General features: G+C 40.1%; 1 protein-coding gene across 1 annotated transcript in view; it reads left to right on the top strand.

The window, feature by feature from the left end:
- Positions 1 to 22811, top strand: part of CFAP47 (cilia and flagella associated protein 47) — a 610902-nt gene that overhangs the window by 477020 nt on the left and 111071 nt on the right. The window contains exon 57 of the mRNA XM_040336504.1: positions 12662 to 12757. Within this exon, the coding sequence (XP_040192438.1) occupies positions 12662 to 12757 (96 nt within the window). The remainder of the gene's footprint in view (positions 1 to 12661; positions 12758 to 22811) is intronic.

The following is a 22811-nucleotide window of genomic DNA, read 5'->3' as shown; positions in this document are numbered from 1 at the left end:
CAGCCTAGCAATCATCCTGCACAGCTCTGTCACCTCCACTCCTCCACCCTGGTTGCGTGTCAGGATGCATCTCTATTGACTATAGCAGCCAGGCACTGCCTTTTGCCTGTCCTGTGCCCTGATTGGCCAATGAGAGGAATCCACACTGATAGGATGGTCTATTCCATATCCTCTGTCCTTATTTGTTGGTGGTGGCATCCTATTTGAAGATCACAAGCCCAGAACTCTGGGCTTGTGCTAGTGTTCACTACTTTGCTGCTGTACCCTCACCTAACTTGTTTATGAAAGTCTTGTCTTGTCATCTCTGGATTCTCCTGTTGCTAACTTCTTCGTTTTGAATAACAGGCTACACAATTTTTTTTGCTAACACACCACACCTTAGTGTATTTCTGAATTCTGTGCTACCATGCATGTCTGTCCACAAGGCGCATTGGGGTGCAATTCAAATCAAAGGCACCATATCACACCAATGCACCTAACATGCTTTATACCGCAACAACTAGGTACGAACATGCCCTTAAGGCAGGGGTGGCAAACCAGTGGCCCGGGGGCCACATGTGGCCCGCAGAGCCCTCTGATGTGGCCCGTGACCCTTCTGCTCTGAAATGGTGGGTTGGCAAGCCCAGATCGCAGGTTGCCGACCCATCATACCACAGCATACGTGTTGTGAATGAAGCTGGTGGTAGAGGGAGAAAGCAGCTGTGAAGCACAGCCCCATAAGCCGATGCTTCCTCTACAGCACCGGATTTTGCCACAGGTGGTGTCTATGGCAAAGTTCAGCTAACCCGCAGGATAGACGCAGGTGCACTACGCTGCACCCGCGGTGTGTGTAAACTGCAGCACATCAGTGTGAAAGCAGTATTAGGCCCTTTTCACATGATCAGCCCGACCAAATGGGACCCTCAATTCACCTCTATAGAGCGACAGATGTTTGTTTACACCCGCCTACCTCCAATCCGAAAAACAGAAGAGAATTTGTCCCTTTTCATCTAGGTGGATCGGAGGGCCTATAGAGTAGCAGTGACCTGTCGTCCGCCCGCTCCGCTCATTGTGGCCCTTGACTGGTTACCAAGTTGCTTAAGTGGCCCTCATTCTTCAAAATGTTGGGCACCCCTGCCTTAAGGGCTATGTTGCCTATTCTAAGGCAGGGTAGGAAAGTGGTTTCATTGAAATGTACAAAGGTTCTACATTGTCCAGTTAATAAATAATGTACAAATGGTATCTGTGAAAATACATCATGGCTATCTGCATATGTTTGGAGCATACATTCTTTATCATCATATTTACTGTCTAATTCAATAGATACCTTTTTTTCATTACACACCCTGTTTTAGAGCCAGTATTGTCATCACTGGGTCTTCTCTCTTCTGTGTAGTGCAGGCAGATCGTGACTGTGGTAGGGTGCTGTACATAGCTTTCTGAAAACATCCCAGGAGCATTCCTTTCAAGAGTCCTAAGCACTGATGCAAGCAGTGAGATGGCTCTTGGAAGGAATTGTAGAAATATGCAACTATCAAAATACACTGATGTGTTTCAATGGCCTGCTTTAGTGACCTTTACAACCAATCACAAGTGAGCTTTAATGACTTTAGTCAAATAAACTGCAGGAAACTGATGATTGGCTGGTTCTTTGGTTTAGAACATGCTGTTGATTTTTTCACTATGTTATCAAAGAAAACATGACATGTAAAACAAACAAAATGTTTCTCTATCTCATAAGAAGTTTTAAACATTCCACATATATTGTGTACAATAATGTTTTTTTGTCTGAAACAACTATACATTACTATTTTTCTTATATCAAATGGGCTGACCAACTAAATTGATTGCAAATTGCTTTGCTTGGTAATTTACAGTTAAAATGACTGTTTTTGTTTTAGCATGGATGAAAGAAATAATAGGGGTTAAACTAAAGCATGAACTTTTCACCCACCAAGTTTAATTTAATTTAATTTCTTCTCAGTTCTTAGCAAAAAAAAAAAAAAATGTGCCAAACAACCCTGAACTAATTTCTCCAGCGGGAAGTCCTAAGGCTTGTATTACTAGGCTTTCACTCTCGCTTTCCTTTAATAGATTTTTGGAACAACATCTGCTAAGACACCATTCATTCTACATAAAGAATGAAGACTGCATACTTGGGCATAAATAAGCGACTGGCAGCATGGGTGAAAATACCTTGGAGTGTAGCAAGATCTGAATACATGATTGAAATTAGAGGTCATATAGAAGTTGTTTTGTTTTTAGAAACTTTCTACTGGTGATGTGTTCATGTAAATCTGATAAGATAAAGTAATGTCATCCATTTTAACAGAAGTGTATGATTTTACATCCATATGCTTCTATAATATAATGCGGGAGCAGCTATGCTTAATTAAAAAGTTATGATAGCCATCGTATTGTTGTACCCCAATAAGGTCAACATTGTCTTAGTGAGATTTCATCAGAAACCTTGCTGTGACTGCTGTTGGATATTTTTGGTCTATTACTATTGCTTCCGCTAAGATAAACTAACCTCAGAGCTGTAGGCACTTTCCTACCTGTACTGACATAAACATACCCATTTGTGCAAACCAAAGTCCATATTTATGAAAAGATCATTAAAGCAAGGCCAGAAAAAAAGGTATTCAGAGGCCATTGTGTGCCTCCAAACTTGGCTGCCCTATGATGTCTATAGCTAGCTTAACGTATATGTAAACCCTAGAAAATAACTTATTTTATTTGTTCCCTTTGGTTTGTTTAATATACCATTGGAAGCATTTTGTTAAATCTGTTTAACCACTTAAGGGCTGCCTCCTGCACATATACGTCGGCAGAATGGCACGGCTGGGTACAAGCACGTACAGGTACGTCCTCTTTAAGTGCCTATCCGTGGGTCGCGGCGCGCGCCCGCGACCCGGTCCGAAGCTCCATGACCGCGGGACTCGCGGACCCGATCGCCGCTGGAGTCCCACGATCGGTCCCCGAAACTGAAGAACGGGGAGAGCTGTGTGTAAACACAGATTCCCCGTTCTTCACTGTGGCGCCGTCATTGATCGTGTGTTCCCTTTTATAGGGAAACACAATCAATGACGTCACACCTACAGCCACACCCCCCTACAGTTAGAAACACAAATGAGGTCACACTTAACCCCTTCAGCGCCCCCTTGTGGTTAACTCCCAAACTGCAATTGTCATTTTCATTTTGAAAATGGTCCCAAAAATGTGCCAAAATTGTCCGAAGTGTCCGCCATAATGTCGCAGTCACGAAAAAAATTGCGATTTGTTTTACCAAAAATGGTTAGAAGAATAGGTATCGGTCTAAACTGAGGAAAACATATATATATATTTGGGGGATATTTATTATAGCAAAAAGTAAAAAAATATTGAATTTTTTTCAAAATTGTCGCTCTATTTTTGTTTATAGCGCAAAAAATAAAAACCGCAGAGGTGATCAAATACCACCAAAAGAAAGCTCTATTTGTGGAAAAAAAAGGATGCCAATTTTGTTTGGGAGCCACGTCGCCCAACCGCGCAATTGTCAGTTAAACTGACGCAGTGCCGAATCGCAAAAACTGGCCAGGTCCTTTAGCTGCCTAAAGGTCCGGGTCTTAAGTGGTTAAAAGTGCATACAATGTTTTTATTGTATCAGAAAACTAAAGCAGTTGTTATTTTGAACTCTAGAATGATTGTCTTGTGGCGACCTGGAAGTAGGAGTGGTTGAGTAGTGAATACAGCACTTGCCTCTCTGATTTACGGCGGCATAGCGTAAATACGATACGCTACGCCGGGTCAAAATTACGCCTAAATTGTCTAATTAAGCTAGGTGTCACTGAAGTTGATGTGTTGAAAGCAGAAAAAATGGGTATTATAATTTGTTGTGCATGGGGCTGCAGAGGTACAGACCAATTGGGGTGATCATTCTGACCTGTGTCCATAGCCAAAAGTGCATATAATGGGCACATGAGTATCAGAACTGGTCTATGGAGCAATAGAAGAAGGTGGCCTGGTATGGTGAATCTAATTTTACTTTTACATCATATGGATGGGCACTGAACTTATTCTCCCTGGAAAAGAGACGCTGAAGAGGGGATATTTTTTTCCATGTACAAATACTGTAGTGGTGACCCCACAATAAGGATAAAACTTTTCCGCACAAGGGAATTTAAAAAGACACGCTGCCATTCACTAAAATGAGAAAAGGGTCAGTTTAAGCTTAAACTGCTTGGGGGTTCTTTACTGTTAGCGTGGTAAGGACGTGGAATTTTCTTCCACAAGCAGTGGTTATAGCGGGGAGTATCTATAATTATGGAACTACGTGTTTAGTACTTATTTGACCTGCTGTGTGTATCAGGGGCGGACTGACAACTCATGGGGCCCCCGGGCAATAGGAGATTATGGGGCCCCCAGGCAATAGGAGATTATACACACAGTATACACACACAGACACACAATATACACACACAGTATACATACCCACAGAATACACATACAGACACACAGTACACACACACACTGAGAAGGTACTGGAGAGGAGGGGCAGATATAATCTTGGGATTTTTAGACCAAAAGGATGTCAGTAAGGGACATTTCAGGGACAGATGTAAAAAAAACAGATTTTTACATACTGTTCCTTCCTTTTACTGAGGCTGGCAACCCTGATAGGGCCCCCTAGTGGCATGGGGTCCTCGGGCAGTGCCGCCCCTGGTGTGTATGTATATATGTATATGATATATGTGTGTGTGTATGTGTGTATATATATATATATATATATATATATATATATATATATATATATATATATATATATACACAGTATCTCACAAAAGTGAGTACACCCCTCACATTTAATATTTTATTATATATTTTCATGTGACAACTCTGAGGAAATTACAATTTGCTTTGCAAAAGTGAGTACATCCCTAAGTGAAAATGTCCAAATTGGACAGAATTAGCCATTTCCCCTCCCCGGTGTCAGGTGACTCATTAGTATTACAAGGTCTCAGGTGTGAATGGGGAGCAGGTATGTTAAATTTGGTGTTATCGCTCTCATTCTCTCATGCTTGTCACTGGAAGTTCCACATGGCACCTCATGGCAAAGAACTCTCTGAGGATCTGAAAAGAAAAGAATTGTTACTCCTCAAAAAGATGGCCTAGACTATAGGAAGATTGTCAAGACCCTGAAACTGAGCTGCCGCATGGTTGCCAAGACCATAGAGCAGTTTAACAGGACAGGCTCCACTCAGAACAGGCCTGGCCATAGTTGACCAAAAAAGTTGAGTGCACATGCTCCGCATTATATCCAGAGGTTGTCAATGAGAAATAGACATATGAGCACTGCCAGCATTGCTGCAGAGGTTGAAGGGGTGGGGGGTAAGCCTGTCAGTGCTCTGACCATACGCTGCACACTGCATTAAATTGGTCTGCATGGCTGTCATCCCAGAAATAAGCCCCTTCTAAAGATGATGCACAAGAAAGCCTGCAAACAGTTTGCTGAAGACAAGCAGACTAAGGACATGAATTACTGGAACCATGTTCTGTGGTCTGAGACCGAGATAAACTTATTTGGTTCAGATGGTGTCCAGCATGTGTGACGGCAACCAGGCGAGGAGTACAAAGACAAGTGTTTCTTGCCTATAGTCAAGCATGGTGGTGAGAGTGTCATGGTCTGGGGCTGCATTTGTGCTGCCGGCACTAAGGAGCTACAGTTCATTGAGGGAACCATGAATGCCAACATGTACTGTGTCATACTGAAGCAGAGCATGATCTCTCTCGCTTTGGAAACTGGGCCACAGGGCAGTATTCCAACATGATATGGACCCCAAACAAACCTCCAAGATGACCACTTCCTTGCTAAAGAAGCTGAGGGTAAAGGTGATGGACTGGCCAAGCATGTCTCCAGACCTAAACCCTATTGAACATCTGTGGGGCATCCTCAGACAGAAGGTGGAGGATCGCAAGGTCTCTAACATCCACCAGCTCTGTGATGTTATCATGGAGGAGTGGAAGAGGACTCCAGTGGCAACCTGTGAAGCTCTGGTGAACTCCATTCCCAAGAGGGTTAAGGCAGTGCTGGAAAATAATGGTGGCCACACAAAATATTGACACTTTGGGCCCAATTGGGACATTTTCACTTGGGGGTGTACTCACTTTTGTTGCCAGCGGTTTAGACATTAATGGCTGTGTGTTGAGTTATTTTGAGGGGACAGCAAATTTACACTGTTATACAAGCTGTACACTCACTACTTTACATTGTAGCAAAATGTAATTTCTTCAGTGTTGTCACTTGAAAAGATATATTAAAATATTTACAAAAATGTGAGGGGTGTACTCACTTTTTGCGAGATGCTGTGTGTGTGTATATATATATGGAGTCCTCAGCACCTGTAAACACCCTGCCGATGGAAAGCCAATGAAAACTGTCCTCATCACCAGGCAGCAATGTGGGTGTTAGAAGAAGTACACTTATTACACCCTCCAGTCCGAGAAGACTTAGAACCTGGCACATCACCTGACCACAGATTTAAGGTAAGTATTCTGGGCATTTTAATTATTTATCAAAATCTTTTTTTACATTACTGTTTGGTAATGTGGATTAAGAAACAGTCAATATACAAATAGGTTACTCATTTCTTTAATATTTGTTTATAGCCATTATCTTTGTAGAATGTAAGCTCGCAGTAGGTCTCGCTTTCCTAATTTATCTTGTGATTACTGTTTATCTTTTTGCTATATTGCTGTAAGCACTATTCATTATGTATTTAATCATCTGTATTATTCACCCTTGTTCTGAATCACATACATTTCCTCTTTAGAAGATAGGATATATAATACTGTATATACAGTAAATAATTTGGAATGATAATACTGAGGACATATCTATTTAAATATACATCTGGGAGTAATTTAGTATTATTATCTGCAGACTTTTTCCTGACCCATTTTTCCCATACTCGTCCTCCACCCTTAAACCCCTTTGCTTTAGCATTGAAAAAAGCGCCTGTAAATTGCCTGAAATAATAAGCTGCATCTGCAATCCCAATGTGAAAGCCTGAGTGCTTTCACACTAAAGCACCTGAAAAATGCCCCAGTGTGAAAGGGGTCTTAGCGTTAAAAAAGCACATATAAAGCGCCTGAAAGAAGCCTCATCTGCAATCCCAATGTGAAAGCCCGAGTGCTTTCACACTGAGGCGCTGCGCTGGCAGGGCGTCAAAAAAAGTCCTGCAGCAGCTTCTTTGCAGCGCTTTAGGAGAGTTGAATACACCGCTCCTAAAGTGCTTCTTTCCATTGAGGCGCTTTTTTAACGCCAAAGCACCTGAATAAGCCCCAGTGTGAAAGGGGTCTTAGCGGAGGCTTTCACACTGGGATTACAGATGAGGCTTCTTTCAGGCGCTTTACAGGTGCTTTTTTTTACGCCAAAGCGCCTGAAAAACGCCCCAGTGTGAAAGGGGTCTTACAGCAGCATTAGATATTGTAAATCTTTAGAAAACAAATCCCAGTGACTTAAAAATTATCATAAACAAGGCTACGCATAGTAACATTTAGATTTACTAAAACTGGAGCACTCAGAATCTGGTACAGTGTATAGTAGCCAATCGACTTCTAACTTAAGCTTAAGCTGTAGCAAAAAAATCTGAAGGGTGATGGGTTTCTATGCAGAATTGCCCCAGCTTTTGCACTCTTCAGTTATAGCAAATAACCCCTAGAGAAATATTTATTTTACATGTGCACAATCATCTGTCCACAGTGCTCAGAAGAAATGAGCAGTGGGCACAATAAGGAGCCCGCAACATGGGATTGTGATCGCCACACATTTTATAAAGTTTCTGTTCTGAATTATTTAAAAAAAAAAAGATTATTTCAGTCACAGGGCTTTGAGCGGGAATAATGTGAGGACACAGGTGGCTGGAGGTTATATAAGCCACCTGTGTGACAGAATTCCTCACAGCAGCCCCTGAGGCAATTAGGATTGGAGCTCCCCTTCCCTTCCACCCTGTCGCTGGCACCATTATGTGGTTGTGTCACCCTTGGATCAAGGGGGGATTTTGGTTTATCAATTTATTCATTATAGCTCGAGTCCTATGACTGAGCCAGTTTAGAATTTGTTTTACATGTTTAAATATATATTTATTTATGTTTTCAATGATTAATATTTAAATAAAGATATTTATTTATTTATTAAAATACCAATAAAGGTGCCGCGGCCGTTTAAAACACCAATTTAGTTGTGTTTCTTTATTTACTGGTTTTCTATATAGATAAGGGCGATCTACAATCCCATGTAAACTGAATAAAGGTTCTGATTCAGGATCTGTGTTGGCACAAAACTAAAGGGAAATAAATCTGTGTAAAGTTAGAAATGTCTTTGCTAGCCTGATTACAACTGTGAGGCCCCGTACACACGTCCGAGGAACTCGACGGGCAAAACACATCGTTTTGCTCGTCGAGTTCCTTGTGAAGCGGATCTCGGCGAGCCAAAATTTCCCATTGAACAACTTGGAAATAGAGAACATGTTCTCTATTTCCTCGCCGAGATCCTCGTCGGCTTCCTCGGCCGAAAGTGGAGACACGGCCGGGTTTCTCGGCAGAATACAGCTCCGACCGAATTTCTGGCTGAATTCTGCCGAGAAACTCGGTCGTGTGTACAGGGCCTCATTAATAAATACTGCAAACTGCTCAATTCTCAGATCAACATCAGAAAGTGGCCACCTTTCCTTTTTTCTCAATGTTCTTGATCAACCTTTTCATCGCATGAAAAGGTTATCAAATAACTAATATCATAGAATAGCAAAGACAATAAAAAGTGCATTATTTTTGTATCCCACTTATTATTTCACTAAACCATGAAATTGTGAACTAGGAAGACTTTTTTTTTGTTTTTGTCTCAGTGACCAAGGCTTAGAAAGACATACTGCCATTTGGTAAAAAAAAAAGTTTTTTTTTGTTCCATTAAAAAAAAAAAAGTTTTTGTATCAATTGAAACATGCTTGGTAATTGTGTTTGCTACCTTTCACATAGCTTTTTTTAAAGATAATTGGTAGAGAAAACCAAGAAAAGGATTAGCCATTGTTCCTTCTAGAACATATTCAATATAAAATCGACTTCATGTCTGTTTTTCTTTTGTATTTATCTACCAGAAATATTGTGTGCTTTTATGCCAGCAATCGAAAATAATTATAGACTACATTGATCATGCCCCTTTTCTTGGTCCATAATATTGTTTTAGTGGGAATTAACTAGAAAACACTTACGGGGGGGGGGGGGGGGGGATTATTTGTTTTATTTGCTATCTAGTAAATACTGTACATATACTACTTTCTTTTGATAGATCCTTTAAAAATACCCACAGTACCCCATGTGTATGAGAGTTTTAGTGTGCTGAAATAAAAAGCTTGTGGGCTGCTTAAAGCAAATAAGAACAAATTAATTGCAACCCAAGTACATTCTGCACTTTGCACTCAGTAATGTTATGCGGCTAAGGCACTTTACTACTCAGTTGAGCTAAAATGTGCCTGCTTTTAGTCCTAGTCTTGGTAGTTATTATTTGTAACAATTTTCCCCATATATAACATTGTATTTTAGTAATTTAGTAGTGTTTTAAGATTACTGCATTGTATTGATGCCACTACAGTGAGCTTTTTTTTTCCTTGTCAAAATTATCTTTATTAAATGCAAAATTAAATTGTACATGTAGCGTACGTTTGTTACAATATTCTTGTGGTTATTATGCTATAAGATAGACAAGCAGTATCATCTCTCTTGTTCAACGATAAACAAAAATAACTTAGCCACGTTCTGTTGACTATAACAGGAAGAGTTTAAGTAATTTACTTAGCAAAGTATGTAATCCTTCCAACTTGTCTCAGTGACTAATAGATAATATATTAAAGACAATACTTCCTTATTTAATGTAACCTTACCACTTATCAACTTTAAGTTACTAAGATGTGCTACCTTTTCAATGTTAACGGCAGATACACGAGGGTACTACCTTATGCAATATCAGACCGGGGGAAGGGAGAAGGAAAGATAAGAAAGGAGAATGGGGGGGGGGGTTAAATAAAGAAGTGACAAACAATATCCTGGGACTTCTCTGCTGTTATTACAGCATATAGACACAATAAAGGCTCAATAGTCTGTTACCAGAATAGTACATATTGCTGATATTCTTTGAGTGGTGACTCAATCTTTGCTCTCTTGAAGAGCTGATGGGTGTTGGATACCAGTAGTATTCATTGCTGTGCAAAATAATGAAAATTGAAGTCACCATCGGTCACACTGGTAAGCATTACTTTTACTTTTTTAGTTCGCTTAAAGAGGAAGTAAACCCTGATGTGGTTTACTTCCTCTATGTCTCCCTGCAAAGGTAAAGCATAATGGGCTACTATGCATCGCATAGTAGCCCATTATGTGACACTTACCAGCAGGAGAAACTGCTGTCTTCTTCCATGGCATCGAGCGTCCATCTTCACCCGTCTTCTTCCGAGGGACGCAAACTCTGGCTCTGTGACTGTCCGGAGTTGCGCAACGTCACTCCCGCTAATGCACGTGGGATCCGCCTTAAACGGCATGACCATGGCTTGAAATGGCACAGCATTCCCTTTCAAGACAGTGCATGCACAGAATAAGGCATAGCTCAGGGAAATTGCAAATATCTCTGAGACCATGTAGGTCTCGGAGATATTGCAAGCACCTACAGGTAAGCCTTAATCTAGGCTTACCTGTAGGTGTAACTTCTGCCAGAGGGTTTACAACCACTTTAAGCCTACATTTATACCTAAACAAACTATAATCCTAGTAGTTTTGCTTTTTGCAAGTGTTGCATGATGTCCATCAAGTTGTAGTTGTATGTTCCCTGGGCTGGGCAAGAGCAGAAATTTTAATAAAGTAATATTGCACTATTCCAAATATGTAAATATCCAAATCATGAATAAATTAAGGAAAATCACATAAAATAGGAAAAATGGTAAATGTGCAAGTGAAATGTTCACAATAAATGTATAATTCAAGTGTTCAAATATAATTGATGAATAGTCCTTTGATATAATAATCGCAAAGATTCTTTCTGCTTCCACCAACACCTCACCGGTGCTCACAGAACTCTTACCTCAAGGGTACATAATATGAGTCTTGGACCAACCTCCGAAATGGGTAAGACCGTCAATCCTTCCAGGGTATGCTCAGCTTATTCTCAGATACAGGTACAGATTCCCATAAGAGGATAAAGTAGACAAAAGAGCCTCCAATAGTATATTACCATTAAAAAAGACCATTTATTAAAACAATATCTGCTTACATCTAAATTCAGAAAGCTGCGCTTCAAACGAGTAAAAACATCTGCGTTTTCTACCTTTTATGTCACTTCCGGTCCACTGTGTACTCCGGTCATACCCTGCGTGTTACATCACATGACTTCCTCAGGGAGAATAGTCCTAGTTCTTGAGGCAGATTGGAGGTTTTTTTTTTAACTATAAAAAACACCCAAAAACATTTGCGCATTTACAGATGCACCCATTGAAGTTCTACGGGGGCAGAATGCCTAAATATACTCAAAAGAGCACATATACTTTTTGAATGTAAGGCATAGAGCGTAGGGTAGCTGTGCATGTAAATGTGAACAGTGAACAGTGCATGTTGAACATACTCAGATAAGGAAACAAGCTAAAAAATGCTCAGATGTGAATGGGGGTTTAACATCAAACCTGACCAGCAGCTTCCACTTCCTTTCAAAAGCTGGCCATACATGGATCGAAATTTGGTGAGTTCAACAGGAAATTTCTATTCATGTATGGGTAGGCTGATTGTACCCAAATTGATCCTTCAATCGACTTGAGTACAACCAGCCTGTCTGATTTTTGGCATGCAAATACTTCCGGCGACTATAGCTGCTAACAGTAATCATTGTGTTCTGCCAGCCAGGAATCAAGCTATTTCCTTTTCCTTCTACCTACGTGATAATGATTGTGTTTACTCACTGGCAGCCTAGGCACCCATTACTGTCATTTAGGGGCAGCCAAACGGAGCAGCAGAGGAATGAACAGAAGGTAAATATAAGGTTTTGGTAAGGCTGCCGTTAAAGTAAACTCGTCGCTTTGCCCTTTTTGGAAAAAGCACAAGTTCACTTAAGCTGGGTTACACATGTTTGAACATTTGTTTGAAAAGCATAATTCAACCTACAAGTAATATTTTTGTATTGTTAGCCTAAACATACATGTCATTGCTTAGCTGATATGGTACCCTTAACACACACATTGTATATCTGAAAATGAAGGAATCCCGTTTTTGGGCAGAACTATTAAAAAAAATTATCTGTACAGAGATGTGCAAAAACTTACAATTTTACAATTTTATTTTTTTTAAGATCCAATTTTCATGTATTTAATTTTTTCCTGCCAGCTGACTATTTTTGTAATTTGTAATATGGATAGTTAGTATGATTTCCAGGTTAAAACCTCAAATTATTGCAGGCATGACAAGCAACATGATTAAAAATGCAAAGAGAAAAGAAACGGAGGGGAGATGCTGTCACCTCTTATTTGAGAGTGTACTTTGAAGAACATTCATCCGTGAAGTACTTTCATTAGAAAAGGCCTTTGATCACATTTCAACCATCAGTGAATTTATTTCCTTGAATTTGACATTGAAGTATAAGAAAATATTCCATCTTTTGTGTTACTTTTTTCAGATCAAGAACAGACCATGCATCGGCTTAGTGCATCTATTCTGCGCCATTCCATCAATAAAGAGCCAGCTTTCTGTCTGCCCCTGAAACAGACGCAAGGTATTTATTTTAGGCTTTTTTGTCTTATTGTTGGGAAAATAGCACAATGACTGGATCATCCTGTTTTATTTCCAGGTTTTGTGCTTTTCATTGCTGCTTTCTGTAGATAATTGATTATCCTATGTGTCAAACTATAATTCTAGTCTTCATTTTCTACAAACATCATACAATACAGTACAGTGATTGATTTATAAAGATAACATGTCCAAGATAACTATCAGCATTCTGTCTACATTGTAATAGTAAATACAATTCTTACAGCTGGTAATATTTAATTCATGCATCATTTTTTTTTCTCGTTTTTCATTGAAAATGTTCATGTTACAACAAAAAGTACAAATAGTACAAAAGTATAAAGGTATACATTCAACAATATGTTGTAGCTACTCTCTTAAGGCACAAGTGTGCATGTAACAATCAATGGATTACCTATTGTTAGAACTGAGTAGTTGTAGGATTTACCTTAACCATAACATACTTAGAACAACATTTTTTTTTTATGAGATAAAACAAAGGGTGGGGTATAAACAAGGGTAAAAGGGAAAAGTACTTTGGTCTGACCACTTACTAAAACATGAATTCTCAGCTTACTTTATACCAGTTCTTCCAGATTTTCTATTGGGTGTCAAATTGTTTTCTAGAACCGTGTCTGCTAGCCAGTAAGGATTCATAGACCTAGTGAGATTGTGTAGTTTTGAGTACTTCAAAGGTGTTTGGGGCCCTTATTGGATTTCCAGTGTTTCGCTATCAATGTTATGGCCACCAGAAGGATATGTGTAACCACGACATGAAAGTCAGGGGGGAAGTTTTCTACGCCTATATTCAGTACTGCCAAGCTCGGGTTAGGGGGTGTCAGGATCCCCATAATGTTAGAGATAGAGCAGAATATGCTATTCCAGAAGCTCGTCAGTGGGGATGAGCTTTATGTTCGAGTCGAACATGAGTTCGACTCGAACAATGCCGAACAGCGAACAATTTGGGTTGTTCGCGGCAAATTCGAAAAGCCGCGGAACACCCTTTAAAAGTCTATGGGAGCAATCAAAATTGCTAATTTGAAAGGTTAAAATGCAAGTTATTGTCATAAAAGTGTTTGGGGACCTGGGTCCTGCCCCAGGGGACATGTATCAATGCAAAAAAAAAAAGATTTAAAAATGACAGTTTTTTCAGGAGCAGTGATTTTAATAATGCTTAAACTGAAACAATAAAAGTGAAATATTCCTTTAAATTTTGTACCTGGGGGTGTCTATAGTATGCCTGTAAAGTAGGGAAAAAAAGTAATTTAAAACTTCTTGCGGCTATAATGAATTGCCGGGTCCTGGCAATACAGATAAAATGTTCAGAAACTGATTTAGAGATCTTAGATCCAGGATGGGTCTGACATCTCCGTTTGGTTTTGGAATCACAGAGAGGTTTGAATAAAAACCTGAACCTTGCTCCTTTAGGGGTACTTCTGTGATCACCTCTTGGGACAGTAAGTGATCTAATCCTTTGAAGAAGGACATTCTTTTAGTGGATCTTTGGAGAGCCTTGAGCTTCGGAACTGAGATGATGTGATCTCTCAAAATTCCAGCTTGTACCCTAGGGATACTGTGGATACTTCCCACTTGTCCTGGATTTCTGTCTGCCATGCCGCTGAAAACTGACGGAGTCGTCCCCCCACTCGGCTGAGCGGGGGTGCCTCTTCATAAAAAAGGCTTTGGGGTTAAGCTTGTTAGCTTTTAAACCCCACGACTTCTTTCTTTTCTGGGCCTGGTCTTCTTTAGCCTTTGTGGCTGGCTGAAAATTCCGTTGCCACTGGCTGGAGGTAGATCTATCAGGAGTCGGGGAGAGAGAATGCTTAAAACAAGGATGCTTGTTTTTCTTCTTCTCTGGCAGAAGGGTAGTTTTACCACTCAATATCCTTTGGATATACTTTTCCAAATCATACACAAAGAGGCGTTCGCCATGGAAGGGGAAGCTGGCCAAAATCTTTTTGCATGGGGCTTCTGCTGACCAATGCCTTAGCCAAAGAATTCTGCGCATATGCACCAGCTGGAGCGTGAGGCGGGATGCCTGTTGGATAGAATCTCTAATGGCATCCGCTGTAAAACATAAGGCCCTAGGCATATTCTCCCAAAATTTGATCTGTTCTGAAGTCAGATCTTTCATAGGTTGTTATCCCCAGATCAAGGGGTAAAGGGAAATCTTGTAATGGGGACATTTGTAAAAAAAAAAGACAGTTGTTCAAGGGAAAAGTGAGGAGAATTCCCCTCATTTTAGGAGATTTCTTCTAATTTCCCGTTGCATCTCTGGAGCAAGAAGTGAACAGAAATGGATAAAAAAGGATAAAAGAGTCCAAATTATTTTATTAGTTTATACTAATAAACTAATGATGAATTTGTAACTAATGTATCCTTTAGTCTGGTGCTCTTTCCATTAGTGTCTGCTTTTTTCTAGGACTGACAGGAGTTAAACGCTCCCCTACTCTAGACGAACTACATAAAAAAATATTTTTGCTAGACATACACATAACATAGACATGTAATGAAAATTTACACTTTCTTGCCATGAATACAAAACTGATATTCCCAGAATCAAAGTATAGATCACATGGCCTCTGGGTACTAATCTTCACTGCACAAAGTCTATTGGTTTCAGTCAGCAGAGAGAGAAGAGATATGTAATGTAGATGATTACAAACTGTATATAGAAACAAAACTTTTAATATGCTGCAACAAAGTGGCAAGATGTTATATGTATACACAGTATATAAACATCTAACTACATTACATAAGGTCTGCACTGTGTATTATGGACAACTGCCATTAAAAAAAAATACACTAATTAAAAATAAATAAAAAATCATTCTTCCATTGTTGCATATCAAGTCACTTTCTTGTAACCTCCTTACAACCACTTCCTGTCTACATACACACACCCCAGAAATGGCTACATATTTATTAAAATAGTTTTTTCTTAATAGTGACAACAGTAGACTATGCCTGGATAATGTGTATTGAAATGGACAGGGACAAAGCACCGACACCCTATAACTGTGCCTGAACAAAGACATTTATGGCAGGATTAGAAGTCAGTTAATATCTTTCTCATGCATAAAAAAAAATGTTTTAAATAGCTATACACAGTTCCCCTTTAAAGTGAGCCTGTCATTGTATATTTTGATTTCCAACAGCTTGCGTTTTCTAACTCTGCCATGTTGCTGACCTCTGTTAGATGCAGATATCCAACACTTGCAGGTGTGTCATATACGGCTGGTGAGCCATTCTCTCTAAAGTTTTTTTTTTGGTGGAGCACTGAGCACCTCCACTGATCTAAATGTAAATGAGTGGTCTATTGCGCTACTGCGAGTGGTAGAATGTGAACCAAGTGAAAATAAATATAAATAACAATAGTTATCAATGGGTACCAAATGGTGAATAAGGCACAAAAATACTAAAGCTGCTGTATCTGCAGGTGCACAAAGCCAGTAACATAGAAATAAAAAATAGTGATAAGCGCTAAAGTAAAAGTGAATAACACATAATAAAGTGGCCAACACACTGTGACCTGAGTGATATGTAGGCTAGGGGAGCCAAAATCATAAAAAAGACAGTCCCACTGGGGGTGGTATACTGAAAATAAAGTCTATCAATGGAATGATAAATCTATCAATGGAATGGTGCATGTATCATCCTAGGAGCAATACAAATGGGTGAATCATCTGGATATGGTATTGAATCCCATCACTAATCTCCTATTGCCCTTACCTTCAACCAGTAGTTGTATCGCATAGGGCAAGGGGTCTCTCCTTCTGTTCAGCGCCGCCTCTCCTGGATCGATTCCAATGGTGTCCTGGGGGGTGGAGGGTCCCAGGATCCGTATGTCTGTCAGTCACAGGGATGGAGCCAAGGGATGCAGTGAGGAGATAAGTGCCACAATAGTGAAGAGCGTTGTGGAAGGTGGTAAACAGGCAGGTTTAAAATCAGCGGTTCGCGCTACAGAGCTGCAGCATGGGACGCGGCTGGTATGTCAACCCGAGTTAGTTCCGTTGGCCTCCGGCTGTTTGCATAGGTCTCACTTCCTGAGACCTATGCAATCAGCCGGAGGCCAACGGAACTAAGTCGGCTAAGAGACTGTTACCCAGTGCCTCTAAATCTATGAACCTTTTAGATTTGTTTGATATTTTTTTATGTAATTACTGACTACAGTGTGTTTATGGATAATATCACTTAATGAGAAAGGTTTAAACTCCCTTCAGAACGAGGTTGCTAGCTTTAACCTCTTGAGGCCCGCGCTATAGCCGAATGACAGCTTCAGCACGGACCTGAAAATCCAACAGGACGTCAATTGACGTCCGCCCCTTTGCTCGTTCCCCGCGCGCGCTCCCGAGCACGCAACGGGGAAATTCTGTGCTGGCCGTGTTCCTTGGACACAGCCAATCACAGATCGCTGTGAACGGCCAATCAGAGTGGCCGTTTGCTGTGCAATCTGTGCGGCCAATGAGAGATGATCTCAAATGTAAACATATGAGATCATCTCTCATTGCCGGCTCACACAGAGACAGCGTCCTGTCAGGGAGAGAGGAGACCGATCTGTGTCCCTTGTACATAGGGACACAGATCCGTCACCTCCCCAGTCAGTCCCCCTCCCCCACAGTTAGAACACTATGCAGGGTACACATTTAACCCCTTCCTCACCCCCTAGTGTTAACCCCTTCAATGCCAGTCACATTTATACAGTAACTAGCTGAATACCCGGCGTTGCCCGGTCTTCCTATCTTAACCTTTTGGGGAGGAAAATCATAGTAATATAAATATACCCATCTTTTATATAAGGGTGTAGGTAAGGGTTAATTTAACTGTCATATATTTTTATTTGGCATATAAGTAATATGTGTACCAGGTATTATTGAAATATCTCCAGGCGTACAAAAGTTATGTGGGAACATACATTTCCCATTGATTTGCATGGGACTTTAAACAAAAACCCTGTCCCTCACAAATGGGGGTAGTTAAGGGATACATTAACTATCCTACAGTTTAAGTGGACATATAAGTAACATGTGACCAAGTGTTATCGAAATATGTACAGCCGTTTGGAAGTTATGAAGTAACATGTATTTCCCATAGAGTTGAATGGGACTTTAAAGAAAAACCCCGACCATGGCAAATAGGGGTGGGTAAGGGTTAAACCACCTATCCTATGTTTGTTGCTGACATATAAGTAACATGTGTGCCAAGTTTCATGTCAATTTCTTTAGCCGTTTGGACGTGATGCTGGAACATACATACATACATACATACACACACTTGAGTTTTATATATATAGATAGATTAGTGCATATTTATAGCACTGATCGCAGTATAAATGTGAATTGTGCCAAAAATGTGTCAAAAGTGTCCGATGTGTCCACCATAATGTCACAGTCCCAATAAAAATCGCAGATCGCCGCCATTACTAGTAAAAAAAAATTTTTTAAAAAAAATTGGGCTATTTATTATAGCAACAAGTAAAAAAATATTGTATTTTTTTTCAAAATTGTCGCTCCTTTTTGTTTATAGCGCAAAAAATAAAAACTGCAGAGGTGATCAAATACCACCAAAAGAAAGCTCTACTTGTGGGGAAAAAAGGACGTCAATTTTGTTTGGTAGCCACGTCGCACAACCACACAATTGTCAGTTAAAGCGACGCAGTGCCGGAAGCTGAAATTTCACCTGGGCAGGAGGGGGGTATATGTGCCCAGTAAGCAAGTGGTTTTAAAGAAATTTAAGTTTTCATGAGATGATGTCATTTTAGTGCAAGAAAGGAGGTTTATTTAAATTTTCTACAAAATAATTTTCACATTTCTATGTTGCTTCAGATTCCCTCGGAAAAGCTGGAGTGGCAATCTTGCTTAATCACTTAAGGGCCAAGACTCTTTCTGAGATTTGGTGTTTACAAGTTAAAAACATATTTTTTTTTTTGCAAAAAAAATACCTAGAACCCCCAAACTTTATATATATTTTTTCTAACACCCTACAGAATAAAATAGTGGTCTTTGCAATAGTTTTTGTCACATCATATTTGCATCGGTCTTACATAAGCAAGAAATTACAAGAAATTCACTTTTTTTAATTAAAAAATAAGACAACAGTTAAGTTAGCCCAATTTTTTGTTATGCTGAGTAAATTAATACCCAGACTATGCTACAAGTTTTGAATACATTTGTGTACAAGGCCCATTCGTGCTTGTTTTCATTGACAGTGCCTTGAAAATATATACATACCCCTTAAAATTCTCTGCATTTTGTCATGTTACAACCAGACACGTAAATGTATTTTATTGGGATTTTATGTGATAGACTAAGGCTGCGTACACACGGTCGGTCCAAACCGATGAGAATGGTCCGACGGACCATTTTCATCGGTTCACCGATGAAGTGGCCTGATGGTCTGATGTGTGTACACACCATCAGTTCAAAATCCGATCGGGTCAGAATGAGGTGATGTAAAACACACAACGTGCTGAAAAAAACGAAGTTCAATGCTTTCAAGCATGCGTCGACTTGATTCTGAGCATGCGCGGGTTTTGAACCGATGCTTTTGTGTACTAACCATCGGTTTGGACTGATCGGGCAGCGGTCCATCGGTTCGATTTTGAAGCATGTTTTACAATTTTGGACCGAAGGAAAACAGACCGATGGGCTATACACACGGTCGGTTTGGACCGATGAAACTGAACCTCGGTCCATTCTCATCGGTTTTGTCCGACCGTGTGTACGCGGCCTAACACAAAGTGGCACATAATTGTGAAGTGGAAGGAAAATGATAAATGGCTTTCAATTTTTTTTACAAATAAATATCTGAAAAGTATGGAGTCCATTTGAATTCAGCCCCTTTACTGTGATACCCCTAACTAAAATCCAGTGGAACCAATTGCCTTCAGAACTCACCTACATAGTAAATAGAGTCCACCTGTGTGTAATGTAATCCCAGTATAAATACAACTGTTCTGTGAAGCCATCAGAGGTTTGTTAGAGTACCTTAGTGAACAAACAGCACCATAAAGGCAAATGAACACACCAGACAGGTCAGGGATAACATTGTGGAGAAGTTTAAAGCAGGGCTAGGTTTTAAAAAAATATCCCAAGCTTTGAACATCTCATGAAGCACTGTTCAATCCATCATCCGAAAATGGAAAGAGTATGGCACAACTGCAAACCTACCAAGACATGGACATCCACCTAAACTGACAGGCCGGGCATGGGAAGCATTAGTCAGAGAAGCAGCCAAGAGGCCCATGACAACTCTGGAGGAGCTGCAGAGATCCACAGCTCAGATGGGAGAATCTGTCCACAGAACAACTATTAGTCATGCACTCCACAAATCTGGCCTTTATGGAAAAGTGGCAAGAAGAAAGCCATTGTTGAAAGAAAGCCAAAATAAGTCACACACATAGGTTAGACATGATGGACTTGTGTCTTTTTTCAACCTTACCTACTATGTAACTATGTAAGTCCAGTTTGTGAGAAGCCATGTGGGGGACACAGCAAACAAGTGGAAGAAGGTGCTCTGGTCAGATTAGACCAAAATTTAAATTTTTTTGCCTACTTTTTGTGTGGTGGAAAACTAACACTGCAGATCACCCTGAACACACCATCCCCACCATGAAACATGATGGTGGCAGCATCATGTTGTGGGGAGGTTTTTATTCAGCATGGACAGGAAAGCTGGTCAGAGTTGATGAGAAGATGGGTGGAGCCAAATACAGGACAATGTTAGAAGAAAACTTGTTAGAGTCTGCAAAAGACTTGAGACTGGGGCAGAGGTTTACCTTCCAGCAGGACAATGGCCCTAAACATACAACCAGAGCTACAATGGAATGTTTTAGATCAAAGCATATTCATGTGTTATAATGGCCCAGTCAAAATCCAGACCTAAACCCAATTGAGAATCTGTGGCAAGACTTGAAATTTACTGTTCACAGATGCTCTCCATCCAAGCTGACAGAGCTTGAGTTGGTATAAACATACCCATAAAGACTTGCAGCTGTAATTGCAGCTAAAAGCGGTTCTACAAAGTATTGACTCTGAGGGGTTGAATACAAATGCACGCCACACTTTTCACAATTTTTTTGTAAAAAAAAATGAGAAAAACATTTTATCATTTTCCTTCAACTTTACAATTATGTGCCACTTTGTATTAGTCTATCACATAAACTCCCAATAAAATACAATATAAAAACCAAGGGTGCAATCAGTGCAAAAATTAACAACAATTCCCCTCCTTATTTATTCATCATTTATATATTTGCATATTTATATCTATTTTTTGCGCTGCACTATTTTCTTCTATATTCCCAATAAAATACATTTACATTTTTTGGTTGTAAGATGACAAAATGTGGAAAATTTCAAGGGGTATGAATACTTTTCCGAGGCACTGTATATGCAAAACTCTCCACGAGGCCCTCCCCATGACTGGAGATTATTATTAAAACATGTTCGACAATTGATTCCATTAACTAAATGATCTAAAAATCTGTGATACAGTGGTTGAATCTTCCCTTTGTGTCCTGTATAAAGAAAATTATTACAAAATGTTTGATGTTCTTATAAAACTCCTGATGTACTTTATGTATATAACCAAAAGATTTCAGAGACATGCTAGAGATGCTAGAGGCTGGAACGAGGCTCCTTATTTCATATATTTTGTCAATGCTCCTTAAAACAACCTCTCTGGACTCATGTTCAGCAGCTCTGGAGGTCTTCCAAACTATCCAAAAAAGCTAGCTTCTCACATTCTGCTAGCTGCCAGAAAATGTATAATTTTACACTAGCAGATCAGTAAGGCACCGCCCAATACCCAGATTCTATGCGTTTTTTTGCGGATATAAGACAGATGTAGCACATTGCTACCTAAACTCAGGGTACCTTGTAATTATTTAATAAAATATGGGCCCTATTGGGCCAATCTATATTGGGTAGACTCTTCCTCATCTGATGCTTGTCTCTAATGCTTATTTGTCATCTAGTGTATGGTTATAAGTATGCATAACATACTAGTTTAAACGAAATTCCATTTTTTATTATTTTATTTAATCCGGGATTCTCTCAGTTCTATTTTCTTAACTATATCTTACTGTAGTTCCTTTATTTCTATATTGTATATTAACAGTTACGGAATGTTATGATCAAGATTAAGTTTTGCTGTACTCTGGATCATACTAGAGATATATATTTAGATATTCCCGTAACTTTTTGCTAAAGTTTCTTACTGAGATTTTGTAAATTATCTACATTAACCACTTCCTTCCCGCCGTATGACTATAAACATCCTCTATTTTAAGAGGAATTCCGTTGTTATGGTAGCAGCTAGCTACCATAACCCCGGTATCCTCTTCAAGAGCTGGCGGTTCTCTTTCAGATAAAAGTGGTTTCTGCGCTCCGTTGGTAACGGCCTAGGTGATCCGGACCTGTCCCATGCCTGACATGGAGACGAGTGAGGGGAAGATGGCCCCTGCCCGTCTCCAAGTCATTGCAGGGCGGAAGTGACGTCAAAACATCACTTCCGCTCATAGCTCTTAACCTCCCTGGCGGTAAACCCGAGCGTGACTCGGGTTGGTTTTTCATGTTAGGATCGGTAACCCCGAGTCACGCTCGGGGTGGACGTGCAGAGTGTGCAGCGGCGCGGCTTACCTTCTCGCTGGATCCACAGGCAAGTTACTTACCTTGTTCCTGGATCCAGCGATGCCACCCGCTGTGTGAGCGAGCGGGACCTCCTCACTCGATTCACAGTCTCCCCGTGTGCCGCCGATCTCCGTTCCCTGCGACGTTACGATGCACGGGAGCGGAGAACGGCGCCAAATTCAAAAAAGTAAACAAACACTTTACATACAGTATACTGTAATCTTATAGATTACAGTACTGTATGTAAAAAATACACACACCCCTTGTCCCTAGTGGTCTGCCCTGTGTCCTACATGTACTTTTATAAAAATAAAAAATGTCATTTCTGCCTAAAAACTGTAGATTGTCCAAAAGTGTCCCTTTATGTCAAAAATGGTTTTAGATCAGCTAGAAAACAGCGATAATAAA

This window comes from Rana temporaria, chromosome 2 (genome assembly GCF_905171775.1).
Source record: "Rana temporaria chromosome 2, aRanTem1.1, whole genome shotgun sequence".
Classification (NCBI taxonomy): domain Eukaryota; kingdom Metazoa; phylum Chordata; class Amphibia; order Anura; family Ranidae; genus Rana; species Rana temporaria.
The sequence above is the reverse complement of the archived record's forward strand: the minus strand, read 5'-3'. Positions and strand labels throughout refer to the sequence as shown.